At 31.2% G+C, this 14,517-nt stretch overlaps 1 protein-coding gene across 1 annotated transcript; it reads right to left on the reverse strand.

Annotated features, from left to right (window-relative positions):
* Positions 1-860: 860 nt before the first annotated feature.
* On the reverse strand, positions 861-5,393 carry LOC115699222 (serine/threonine-protein phosphatase PP2A-3 catalytic subunit). Its single transcript, XM_030626518.2, has 11 exons — positions 5,037-5,393; positions 4,374-4,430; positions 3,924-4,007; positions 3,425-3,496; positions 3,098-3,169; positions 2,735-2,775; positions 2,318-2,384; positions 1,847-2,038; positions 1,655-1,744; positions 1,461-1,568; positions 861-1,352 (listed from the first exon to the last, which is right to left on the reverse strand). The coding sequence occupies exons 1-11, from the start codon at positions 5,127-5,129 to the stop codon at positions 1,287-1,289; spliced, it is 942 nt and encodes a 313-aa protein (XP_030482378.2). The 5' UTR covers positions 5,130-5,393; the 3' UTR covers positions 861-1,286.
* Between the last annotated feature and the right edge of the window lie 9,124 nt (positions 5,394-14,517).

Here is a 14,517-nt window from a genome sequence, read left to right on the forward strand (position 1 = left end):
AGCTAGTGCAAGCATACCATTTAGCCTTCAAAATATGGCCAAAACTCAAAAGGCACTGCACCAAACTAAAAAAGATTGTGATTAATTTGCTAAATTATCTATGTGCCAAAAGAGCATTGCTATTAGGCACCAGTGGTACCTAATACCTTCTCGACATGTCACGTTGCGGTTGGCTAGCGATATTCCCTAAAAACTATTATATTAAATTATATGAAACCTGATATTTAGTTGGATCAATAGCGATATTAACACATAGGAAGATGCTAGGCACCACTGGTGCCCTTTAGCATTTCTCGTGCCAAAACACCAATATGTGGACCTATTCTTCACCAACTTCCTCTTCCTATTTTGGCGTGCAGAGACCTTAACAGTTTTGGAATTAAACCTTATCATCTCTTTTTCTCAAAACTAATGCATTTTTTGGTACGAGTGTACCACATGACGTTGGAAATGGAAAAGGGAATCCATTCTTAAATAGAATGTGACTTCAAACGAAAGTTGCTGAGCAACGTTTGCCATCATGAATCCACATACATGCCTTGTAACACAACATAAAAGTTAGCAACCATACATATTATTGTCATATTATATAGGAAGGAACAGCTGTCCATGTGATATAACTCGTGAAATGCCCAACCATAACCGGCACTTGGTGGGGTCATATAGCCCCATTCTTAAGTAAAAAGGTATATCGAAGTTGGTAAACTCGAGTAATTTCAAATTTGAGTGAATACAAGAACACAGCAGGGTTTTCCACCAAGAACAGTAGAAGAAGATAAAATATTTCAGTCTATAAGAAACCGTTTGTAACTGTACTGTCTGTCTATCATGATATGAGATAACTATGGAAGAGTCAAAAATAACAACCAGAACGCTGCTGATCATGTAAATTACTGTTTAATGAGACATTTTGAAAAAAGGGAAGAAAGAAAAAAGAGGGCAAAGTATCCACTAATGAAATCCATTCACCCAAATTTAAACCCATAAGAATGGTAAGGGTGAGAAGATATTAGAAACAAAACAAGAGAAGTGATGGATATATGATACAATCAGACTAAAACAATCAGCTTTTGGCAATCTCTCGGACGCAAAATCCAGGCGATGTTCAAGTGTAAGACAAATCAGTAGGCAGCTTATGTTCTATGACAGATCCTATCCCACAAACCATCAAAAATGCATCAGAAGGTAGAATTGTAGATTCTAAACCTGACAGTCATCTTGCACAACCACCAGAACGTGAGTGGAACCAGTAGTAAGTAAATAGAATATAGAGAATTCCAACTGATTTATAAGAAGTAATCAGGTGTTCTACGAGTAACATCTGGCTCCCCTCTCCTAGGAGCTGGCTCAAACTGCAACGTCAAGCAATTGACATTATATCAGATTTCATGCCATTTATAAAAATTGCAACTAGTTATGCTATTTAGCTTCTATAAACACATATAATGAGGGAAGAAAACCTGAATGAAAGTGTGGTTCTTGCAGTCATCGACTTCCAAAATAGAGGCCATGTTGCCACAACGGTAGCAATAATTGGGTGCACTAAATATAGTAACAACCTTTTGCTCCTGTTCCAACAAAGCAACGATTTACTTACCCTGTGTTAAAAATAGCAACAATGTAAGAATAGAAATTATATTTATATGGCAATTACATGTGCCCAGTTGTATCCATCCATGACCAACTGATGAGCTCTGGCAATCAGCTTTAAGCTGTTAGTATGATTAAATTGTTCAGAAATATCCTGCATAATGAAAATGTCATTATGTCAATCTTAAAATCAGAATAACCGAGCATGTGAAAGTGAGGTAACGGTTGCAAGAATATAATAGGATTTATTATTCACCTGGCCAAAAGTATATCCAGCACCTCGAGGAGAAATACCCCAACCACATCGATCATCTGGGTCAGACCATAACAGATCACACATTGGTCCTTCGTGAGGAACCTCTTGAACACGATCAAAATTACGTATGCTGTCAAGGGTTTCAATGGAAGGGGACAAACCACCATGCAGACAAAAAATTTCCGATTCAACCTAGAAAAGAAAAGACCTGGAAATGTAATTACTACTCGAAATGTGCAGCTAACTGACCGCTACTATTTCGGTCCAGTTAAACATGTTGGATCATTTCACGTTTTCTGACTACTTAGGAATTAAGTACATGTTCATACTAATCTGAAACGAGGCAGTAGGCACAGCACTATAATGTTCAACAGAAACATGTTTTTAAGAGTACAAACAAATAATTTAGACAGAAAATATTCACAATTTTCATGCCATTTCCATTTTTCAATTAGTTGTAAATTCACTAACCAATGCAGTCAACGGAAAATAGTCAAAGAGGTCTGTAAAAGTCTTCCAGACATTGGCATTTCCATACCTGTAAATAAATGATCAAAAATGATGTCATTGATTTGCAAAACAGAAAGTACAAAGTATGACTAAGAAATGCATCAAGGTGACCCACATGATTCAATATTCTAATGTAGAATCAAGGCATCCATACACTATCCTTCCTTATGTCCAGTGACATCAAATTTAAGTACCTAAAGAACAAAGATCTTCTATACAAGCTTTCAAACTTCAGCAAATGTTTTCAAAATAAGCATAAAGGAACAATATGAATGCTTATGCAAGTAAATAAATCATCATAAGTAACATTAAGAGCATTAAATTTATAGTGATACTCTGGTTAGCAATCTAAAGCAAAGTCATGTATAGAAAACTTACTTTCGTAGACATTCATCATAAAACCCATAAACTTGAGTAATCTGCCACAAAATAGTAAGGATTAGTTCAATGTTCAGTATAGAAGCTTCCCACAGCAAAAATAAATAAATAAAAATTTATTTTGAGGTATTTTGTCCAAATTTGAGCAACTTAAATTTTAACTTCTTCCACCAAGCCTATATGCAGCATAAGGGCTAATTAGGCAAAAAAAAAAAACATGAAACCCAGCATATAAAAGAACTTCTGAATCTTAAATCGGATAGTTTAATGTCGAAAATATTGACCTTGTAACCATTATCATCCAAGCCTCTATTACTATTAGAGGAAAGAGAAAAATAGATAGATAAAAATCAACATACAAACCTGACGACTTTCATGGTTTCCTCTAAGAATGGTGATGCGCTGTGGATAACGCACTTTTAAGGCCACCAGAAGCTGAAGAATGCAGCAAACACTGCATGAGTGCCAAGGTTTTTTTATAGAAGCATAAAATATCAGAGAAACCACTTGCTCTTTTCCAATCGTGCACGTACATTTACTTATTGATAATTAATATGCTTGCTGAATAGGTCATTCGATACTTGGCATCCAATTTCACATAGTAAAAACAATGAAACCACAAAATTTACATTGATGCTTCGTTAAGAATAGTATAAATTAAAGCAACTAATCCTGAGAACTTTCACGTACCGTCACAGTTTCAACAGAATAATATCCACGGTCCACATAGTCTCCCATAAACAAATAATTAGTATCCAGACACTGCCAATGAAAATTATTGCATAAAATTAGTTGGATGAATTTTACTTGAATGTGGACTTTTTAACTAAATAAAAAAAGAAAAAGATCAATTACATAGATAAGCCAAATTCGTTTGGGAACGTGGACTCTTTCGTTTCTGTTCTTTTTCAACTTTCTATCTAAAACTATTTCTTTTCTTACCAAACTGTTAGAAGTGCAACTTGTAGTCATAAGGGCCACTCTCATAAAAGAAATATATTTAAAAAGATTACTAACAAAAGAACATTTATTGAAGAAATTGACTTACAAAAAAGTCAAAACAAAATGTAAATAGTGAAGCCCAAAGAGAAAACATAACTCCAGGGTATTAAAAATAATAATTATTAGTGTTACTATTATTTCTTATTTTTAATAAAAGGTACAATAAAGATCTGAATCAAACAGATACCTTCCCTCCAATTCGAAAAAGTTCAGCAAGATCATGAAACTGCCCATGAATATCACCACAAATGGTCACAGGACTTTTAACGGGCTGCATAACAGGAAAAAAAACAAATAATTTAGTTTATCACACTTAAATAAAGTTTTACTGCTTTCTGCACTAATAAAAATATATCTAATGACTTCAACAGCATATAAGAAACTAAAGAACCGAAGAGAAAAAAAAAAGGAATTAATTCTAAACAACAACAATAGACACAATTCCTACCGATCCAACATTGAAAATTTGAGAACAAAGTTTTCTTTAACCGCATCAGCATGAAAAGAAAACCAAACTTACAGAAAAAACAGCAAAAAAGCTGACTTTTGCACATTTAATCCACAAAAAAAAAAAGAAAAAGAAGATGTTCATTAAAACTAAACTAATTAAGTTTCAATTGTGTAAAGCTTGTTGTACCTGAACGTTGCTTTCATCCATTAAGACTTCCTTGGCCTTGTCACATAGGGCTCTAACCTGCAGCCAAGCAAAGCAAACAAGATTACGTTAACTTGTTGATTTACAAATGCGTTCTTAAGTCCAAGAATCACACTGCTTAAAAAGATTCCTAACATAGAGATAGTAGGAAGAGACTCAGAATTAAGAGAAACATTCCAAAAATAAATGAAGTAAAAAACTTAACGGATTGAATTTGGCATTCAAATCTTGCCCATATTCAAACACTGCCAATTTAAACATGACATTCTTTATGCAGGCAGATCTCCTTATCCAATAAATATTAAGGTAAAAAAATGCACTGTAACTGGGCAAAATCGTTTCAATCACTTGCTCCGAAAAATTCAATTCAGGACATAAAATGCTGTCAAAAAACTCATACAAACCCAATGACGATAACACCCATGTATTCATTTTAAAAGAAGAAAAAAAAAATCTCATTTCTACGCATCTTGGAACTGAATTAGCCTTAAATCAACTCATTTCCCCCTAAAAAAAACAAAACTTTACACAGAACCCAGAAAACCAGTCCCTTTAATTTTCTGGGTAACCAAACGGAATTTTTAAGTTAATATTTTAACTTGGGGGGAAAATCGTTCAACAAGAAGAAAGACAAGACATTAAAACCTGTTGCTCGGAGAGTGGCTTGCACTCCATAAGCTGCGAGATCTGCTCATTGAGGTCGATATTGGACTCTGTGGATATAGAATTCATGCCCATCTCGCTCGCTCGCTACCACCCTCTCCTTCGTGAATATGCACCAGAATAACGCTATTCCGATTAGGGATTTTACCCTAAACCACCCAAGCTGGGAGATCAGTCCTCGAAAACTGGTTCTGCTCTAGGCAGAAGAGTGGAACGAAGAAGAATGGGAGTTGGCGAGAAAGGCAGAGACCAATTTTGGAACGGAGGAGCGCGTGGATGAGAGCGAGTGGGATTTGTAGTTTTAAGGCCTCAGCGCCCAGCTAACCAGTGGTTTTTATTTATTTATTTATTTGTAAAGTCTAATTATTTTTGGAAAATTATTTGGTGCACAGTTTTAAAGTGCACCCTGTCTTTTTCAAAATTCAAGAAAATATTTTATTTTATCTTTTTATAGTTATATACCTTTATTTATTAAAATTTGTGTTTATAAGTAAGGGTGTCCATAAATCATCTAATTTAATAACAACCGACTGACTGATTTAAATTTTAATTATAATCGACCGTTAAACATTAAATATGCAATTGTAATCGAATCGGATTGAATGTTATTTTTGTATATCCAATTAGATCGGATCGGATATTAGATGAGGTGTCCAAAATCTAATACATCCAACATTCAATCGAACTAATTAATATTTTCATTTAGTTTAGATACGTAATTAGATTTAATATTGTTATACATAAAATATATATGTACATAAAAAAAATTAAATTTAAAATTTTACTTTTTTTTTCATGGATTGTGGATGGATCCAATTCAATCTAATACATACTCGACCTAAAATATTAGATGGATCCGATCCAATCCAAAAAATACTAGGTCTAAAATATTGAATAAACTTAAATTAAACCAATAAATAAATATGAAATACATCCAACAGATAGAACCGATCTAATCCAACAACCAATGAATGTTGGATCGATTGGATGACTGAAATTAATTGGATCGAATCAGATGGTAATATCTTACATCCAATATATAATTGGATTGGATCTAGATAAGCTTAAAAATATTACATGTGGTCCAATGAACACCTCTATTAATCATAGGCATAATTTAGTAGTTACACACTTTTTCTATAAAGAGGAGGTCCCAAATTCGAATTCTCCTCCCAATATCAAAAAAAAAACACATTTAGTTAAATTTTGATAAATTTAAAAAAAAAAAAAAAATTATCACACCAAAAAAAAGTTCAAAGAATTTATTGCATTGGTTCACCCTTTTTTTAAGTACATTGTAGAAGCATTATTTTTTAAGGTTTTTTTTTTTTGGAATTTTTATATGAAAAATATAAATTGATACTTTACTTACAAAAATATTTTTATAAGGTATGGGCAACAATTTTATCTTTAATGAGCTTTTATTTACCAAAATATCACTTATACATATCCATTCATGTCAGCCCAAACCATCTTCTAGCCATTACTCTTTTGAAACCCACGTTCAAAACCCACGAAAACTACCTCCCAGCCATAACCTTTGTCATCTTCTTCTTCCAACTGCCTCATTTATTAATTTTTTTTTATATAAATCATCTTCTGCTTCTCCATCTCTATTGCCAAAAAAAAGCTTCAAAATGGGTCATAAATCATTTGCTAACAAGGCTAAAGGGAAACGCCCAGTCATCGACGATGATGACTCTGATTTTGCTCCCCTCGTGGCTAAAGGTGGTCGTCGTCCAGTGAAGAAGAAGTCGAAGGTGTCTTTGCCTGAAAATAATTTCAACTTCAACAGCCAGAAGGGAAAGAAGAAGTCAACTTTAAGACAACTGTGATGAAACTATAATGCAATAGTTATATCTGTTGCGAGCCAACTAATATAATACTACAAAACAATTACTAATTCCAGATATTTAATACAAAAGAATATTACAACAATCGTATTTATCTATTCAGATCGCGTATTTGATAATTTTGAGCCTTATTTTTATAATATTGTGATATTGTAGCAAAACCATTATTCAACTAACGTGCAACTTAATTGCAACTAAAAATGTTAAATGTGAATGTATATCTATAAGAAATTATTTATCAGTGTTTTTTTCGTCACTGGTCGATAATTATTTGTACCTTAATAGTAATATGTGGAGAAACAACTGTTAGCAAAATATTTATGCAAATATAATGCAACTGTTATGAAACATTAAAAATTAGAATAGTGTTTCTACGTACGTAACTCTATTTACATGTCTATTCGTGATTTAATATAAACAAATTCACCATTGGAAATTTAAAAAACAACAAAAATGCACTGGGATAAACATTTAACTATAATATTAATGTAATTTTTTTTTTTTTGGATTATACTTGAGTTGAATTGTTTGGGAATTTTAGTTCAACTTTTTGAGATCTGCATTTCATGGATTTGAAAATTGAAGTCAGGATAATAGTTTTATGCGAATTAAACTTGATTTATGGTTGAATTTTAGTTTCGTAGTAGTTTTTCTGCATTTTTTTTTTCATGAATTCGAAATAGCCCCTATTTTGATTGATTACGATCTTCTTCTCAGGTAAAGTCGTCGGAATTAATGGTGGTTCTCTTTCTGGTTTGGTTTTGTTTCGGTTGTGTTGGGTTGCTGGATTGGTCGATCGAAGGTTGTGTGCGTAAGTTTGTTCTTCTTCTCAGGTGACTCGTCAAATTTAATGGTGCTTTCTTGCCTGTTGGAGTTTTTTCATCATTGCTGACCTCATTGCATCGCACGAAGGTTTCAATCCCAGGAAGTGTGGATCATGTGGGTTGAAAGTGTGTGTAAGATGTATTTGTGTAATTTTTCTTTGTTGGATTGTATATTTGTTTATTTGGACAGCTGAAAGTTTTTTGTAATATTACTACTTTTTTGTTTAAAACTAAAAAAAAAGTCCCTTTTTTATGATAAAAAATAGTGTTTCTATGGCGCACCATCTTTGTATTTTTTATATCCAAATAGTTATAATCTCAACTTTATTATATAACAACATAGATCATACTTATTTAACACATCGTGCAATTTTTTTTAAAAAAAAAATAGAATATTTTACAATATAGACAGTGTGGCTCAAACATTCTATTTTATATGAGTATTAAAAAAAGTAGCACGCTTGCAACAAACTAACTTTATTTTCGGTACACATTTTATTGGAATGCATTATAGAACTTTCCTAAAAAAATATATTTGAATTTACTAAGATACAATATTTTAATAATTTTTTTGGCACCTAAAGAAATTATATTATTTTTTCTATATCATGTTATATATTATAGTTATAAAAGATATTTACCATTTTTTTTAATTTTTTGAATAATTTAAAATATTAAAAACAATATTTACACTCGTACAAAATATGTACAATCTTCACCCTTAACTTTAGACTCATCCCAGTTCAGTGCTAACTTTTACCTGCACATACACGTAATAATTGTGAGTTGACAGACTCAGTAAGAAAAGTATAATCATAACATAACAATCTTATCCCGCGTCCCACGCATACTAAGTCTAGAACGTTCGTATGACAGTATTATTAGCCATAATATCAGCATATACTCGGTACTCTAGTCGTACTGATGTGATAGCACTAATCTGTACTTTATCAAACATATATCCATTGCTATTTGGTGCAACTCTATGTACACCAATACCGCCATTACAGATATGCTATCTAACAGGCATTCATAAAACATGCACGTTAAACATGTAAACATATATGATACTATTATGCTAATCTTGTCTTAATTCTGAATGTAAGCGTGCCTACAACTCTTAGTGGAAACTGCTGCTCGACGATTTAAGGCCCTAAGTCACAATTTCCGTAAAACTGGTAAGTGATCCACTATATCACTTTCGGGGACTTACACTTGAAACTAAAAGTTTCCCTATCAATAAATAGCGTAACTAAATCCTAAATATCGAGAAAATATTGAAAAATGAGATTTCATGAAGAATACCCCAAAAAATGGCAGGGCGTTTTCTTGAGTTTTCAGCCTAGAAAAATAGTAGACTGTTTTCCCATAAACAACCTGCTGTTTTTATAGCATAAATGACCCAAAACCTCAAAACTTAACCAAAACGATTCCAACCTTTTCCAAACTGTCCAAAACCTCAAATAATGTTAAAACAAACACATTTCATCAAACAAACACAACCATAAAACTATGAACGATAACCTACCATTAATGAGCTAAGCTTGAGCTCAATACCCTAACTTAGCTCAAAATATAGCAAACTAACCCAAAGCTTCTAGCAAAAGCTTAAACAAACACAATAAACCTCCCAAAGCTCAGCTCTAAAACCAACAACACAAAACATAACTAAAATCCCCAAAACCCTCAATGAAACCATATAAAAACCTTAAAACTTAAGAGAGATAGAAGAAGGATTAGCTTACCTTAACCTTCTCAACAATTAATCCTCAAAAACCTTAGCTGAATTCTCTTGATTAGGTCTGAATTCAGAGAAAAGTGGGTGGGTTTTCCTTGTGCTTCCTTGTAGCCGAACCCAAAGAAAGAGAAAGGGAAAAGAGATTTTGTTTGGATAATTCTAGTTTCAATGTATTTTTATTCAGCTACTATAAACCTTAATTAACCTAAAGGATTTTACTAGAAAATCTATTTATTTCCCACTTAATAATAAAAGCCAAAAGACAAATCTACATGGCAGATCTATTCACAAAGATGCTACTAGTAAAATCTTTTGTGAGTCATATATATAATGTGGGACAAGGGAGATGCCCAATTTGCTTTTAGGGCAAGTGGGAGATTATTAGGATTTATATCCTAAAAAACCTGTAAAGATATTTTTGATTATTAATAAGAGTTGAACATTTTGATATATGCATGAATGTTAAATTATTAATATTTAATATTGAATAATTTATATATAAATATCAGAAAATTCCTTATTCATACATGATGTTGTGACTTGTAGTTGTAGAGAGAATTAATATCACTTAGCCATGAATTAAATAGTCAACAACATATTAAAATTTAAGGAATCTATAATCTATGGTTGATAGTGTTGTTCACTTATGCCCGTTATTCGGTGCAAGTAATCTCGATTCAAATTATTGATGTAGCATGACATCTAAGTAAATGTGTTGTAAATAATAGAGATTATATATGACAATGACTAATATGAATAAAGCTATCTTTATCAAACTTACCATTTACTATAAAGACCTAATTTATATCATAAAGATGATCAATAGTAGATCGACCTAAATCTTGAGTAATCATGAACTCATGATCATATTTTTAGTTTCTTTGATTCACTCGTTAAAGTTTCCCATAAAAGATTATTCTTACAGTTTTTATTTTAGGATTGTTATAATGTGGATGTCTGAAAACATGGTCTACAATTATAGAATTCTGACTTTCCTAACTGATCGAATGTTGGTTCCCTTTAAGTGTTAATTCTAAAACTGAAAAGTTGTGCACAAATTTCGATTGGATCTAAATTATACTTTTACTGCTGAATTAACAGAACTAAAGGATAAATGAGTAATAAGAAGGGTAAAATAGTAATTTAACAAAAATTAATTACAATCGACACAAGGAGGACTAATCACTAGAATTAAATATATCAATGGACACTGCAATAAAACTCAGTAAATATAATTCTATAATTACTAAGGATTTAATTTCATATTTATAGTGGAGTAATCATAGAATTAATAAAAGGATTATTTGATTGATGAGATTCAATAAATAAATTTAGTTTATTAGAGCTTAGAATTATAGGTTCATGGTCCCCAAATCGCCACCATAAAATATTGTCAAGGGGTGGGATAAATGTTGTATATAGAAGTTTAGAAAAATCTATTTTGAATTAGCAAATAGTAATTATTTATTTTTATAATAAATAATTTATTTTTTCAAATTAATTAAATATGGAAAATACAAAATTTGTCGAGACAAAAATTGTCAGGACAAAAGGCACGTTCCTTGTCTTAAATGAGACAAAGGAGGTGCCACATGCACTGTGTTCAGACACAGTGCATGCGCCCCATACAATGGGGTGTTCCTATTGGTTTTGTCTTTTTGAGTTAATTAATTCAATAGATAAATATTTAAATTTGAAAAGTAGTTAAGATATTCTCTTAAGTGGTTGAGAGATTTCCTTAATCGATTATTAGATTTAAATATCTGTAATCGAATTGAGCTATATTATTTATTTAATTAATTAAATATAATTTAATGAATTTGAATTTAAATAATTAATTAAATAAAATATTTATTATAATTATTTATATATACCGTACAACAAAGCTCTAAAAAAACTTTTGGAATAGATTTTCTTACATAACTTTTCTGAAAGCTTAAAAAAGGATTTTTTGCAAAAAAAATTTTCTCTCTATCACATAAGAAATTGTTCTTGTTCATGTGTTGAGATATATATAAGAACTTCATGTACACTTTATCCTAGTAGTCCACATTATTCCCTATGTGTCGTAGATCGATCTAGAAGACAACCGTGTGAGTTTCCAATCAACCTAAAAGGATACAACTTACGAAAAGAATCAAGGATACCCTAATAGGCATCAAGAAGTATTTTTTTTTTTTCATGCAATTTATATTTTAGATTTAATGTATATACATTTAGAGATCCTTGAGACTATGAGACAATGATAATCATATATACAATTCTTTCGCTGCGTACCTAATTTAGTACCATAAAATTAATACAAAGGTCCTCTAATAACCTTTGATTTCATCCTTATACCAAATCTGCCTGGTATTTCCCATACCACTTTCTAGTAGTGATTCATCATGCTTCCGTTGATATATGGATGGGAATTATGCTTGAACGTCGGAGGCACAAGCCATTGTTAGTTTTATAGTACTAAATTAAGTACATAGCGGAATAATAATTTTTGAATATCATCGTATCACATCCCTAGGATCATCATATGTATGTAAATTAAATTTGAAATAAATAAATAAAAAGAAAATTTACCTTTTGAAACCTATCAAGATATCCTTGTTTGTTTTTGTAAGTTGTATCCTTGGATGACGGTGAAGAACTCACAACATATTCTTCAAAATCTTCCACCACAACAAGGAATAGTGTGGGCTATTATGATAAAGTGTATATTGTGTTCTTGTTTAATCTCAACACATGAGCAAGAGAGTGATGATCATGAAAAAAGGTTAATCAGACTAATCCTTTTTAGGCTTCCTAAAAATAATACGTATGTTTTATTTGGGTTTAAACAGTATATCTCAAATAAAATTAATAAAGATTTTATTTAAATAAATATTTTAATTCAAAAATAAATTAAATAATATTTAATTATTTGAATAAATATTTATATCTGAATTTGTCATAGATATTTATTTTGAATTAGATATTAAGGTTTGAATTAAATATATAATAACCGATTGAGGGAATCTCTCAACTGCTTGGAGAGAATCTCTCAACTACTTTGAGGGAATATTTTAACTAACTTAAATATTTATAACTACTTTGTAAATTCAATTATAAATAAATATTTATCTTTTGAATTTAATTAGTTAACCTAATAATAAATCCAGTGAGGCCCACCATATCTTATAGGCGCTTATAAGACACAATGAATGTGACACCACCAATGTCTTAAGTAAGCAGTGGTCGTGTCTTTGTTCAGAAAACTTTTATCTTTTCCCTAATTTATGTAATTGATAAATTTTAAAAAAATTTACAAAATAAATAATTACTATTTTAAAAAGTCAAAATAGAATTTTCTAAACAACAATATACAACTTCTATCTCTACCCTTGACAGTGTTTTAAGGTAGTGATCTGGAGACCATGGACCTATAATTTTAAGCTTGTAACGCCCGTACTTTTATAAAAATATTAATTTTATTTACAAGCGTTAAACGCGGAAAATCATAATGTCGCATTTTTATTTAATACTTGAAAATATTCACAACTGGCCAGTTTTCGTACAAAAGACATGATAATTAATAACTAAAATAATTGCGACATAAGTTTAATAACGTAAATAAATAAACAGAGCGCCTTAGACCGCCCGCAGTTATATGGCCCTCAGCGAATTCACACACACAATCGTCCAAAGTTCCACTCGCCACCGGCATTCTAGACTTTTAGTTACTTTGGTCTGCACATGGTAATTTAATAAGGGTGAGTTACTAAACTCAGTAAGGAAATGTGTGTCAGGTAGTCACATAAATAAAAATAAAACACAATTAAAGCGTACATGCACATATTTAGACAAGTAGCAATATATAAACTTAATTTTATCACTAGTAACTAGTAACTAGATTCTAAGCTAAATCACATAATAATGAATACGCCCAAGTCCGACTTTGGCCAATAAACCTGAGCTATTGGACTAAATGGCGGAGGACTGGGTTCAGTAAAATCGTACCCACTACTAAATGGCCTCCTATCTACCATATAGACGTAACAGTCAAGTATTTAACCATTATCTTCTCGGTCAAACCATGTCATATAAACTATAATCTATCTAATTTAAATAATGACAAACTACTATACATTATTTAAATAACATAACAATCATAATTAAATAATGTGAATCTTATAAACACACTATTTACATACATACTTAAATAACATGAATCTTATAAACATATTATTTAAATATATATTATACAGTACATTAAATAACAAACAATAAAGAGTCAGGCAGAAGACCTTAGTTAACTTCTCTTTTACTATTACCGCTCTTTCTATGAATGTTATTACATACAGAAAACTTATGTTTTTCTACTTAATTTCCTTACCTCGAATGTGGAGATCCTAGCTTAATTGTAATAGGAGTGATCCTTGAGAAGTAACTATCTTACGAAATACCTAAATATTATACTTATTTATTAGAATTTATCATAATGGTATATGTATATGTATTACATATATACATATATATATAAGACATTAACCTTAAATCTATAAATAAAATGATACCTTAGATTCCAAAGAAAATTTAGTAGAGCACTAAAAAGCTTGAATGTGAAAATGGGGGTGGTGATGCCAATGTGATGAAATAGTTATATATATGTGAGAAAGGATGATAGCGTTGATGTGGTGGAGGGATAATTAATGATCGTAGACACAACAAGGACTTGGAGAGTCTTTGATGAAATAAGAAGACAATTTGAAATGAAAAATATGAAAGATTATAACTTATATTATGGACTAGAGAGTAGTAGCTTTGGTCTAAGATGAATGCAAGGGATAAAAGAGTGAGAATCTCGAGAGCTTGGCTTTGGAGCTATAAGTGATGGCTTTGAGTAATGAGTAAATAATGAATAACTAAGGCTCTATATATAGGACTCTAGCTAACCCTATGTCACGTTCCTACTAAGTCATCACTAACTATGGGTAGTTTTTAAAAATATTAATTAAATAACATAGTAGACATTATTTTAAAGCACTATACTCTCAACTCTCATCATACTCGGTCTA

The sequence above is a fragment of the Cannabis sativa genome, chromosome 8, assembly GCF_029168945.1.
Source record: "Cannabis sativa cultivar Pink pepper isolate KNU-18-1 chromosome 8, ASM2916894v1, whole genome shotgun sequence".
NCBI classification, from domain to species: domain Eukaryota; kingdom Viridiplantae; phylum Streptophyta; class Magnoliopsida; order Rosales; family Cannabaceae; genus Cannabis; species Cannabis sativa.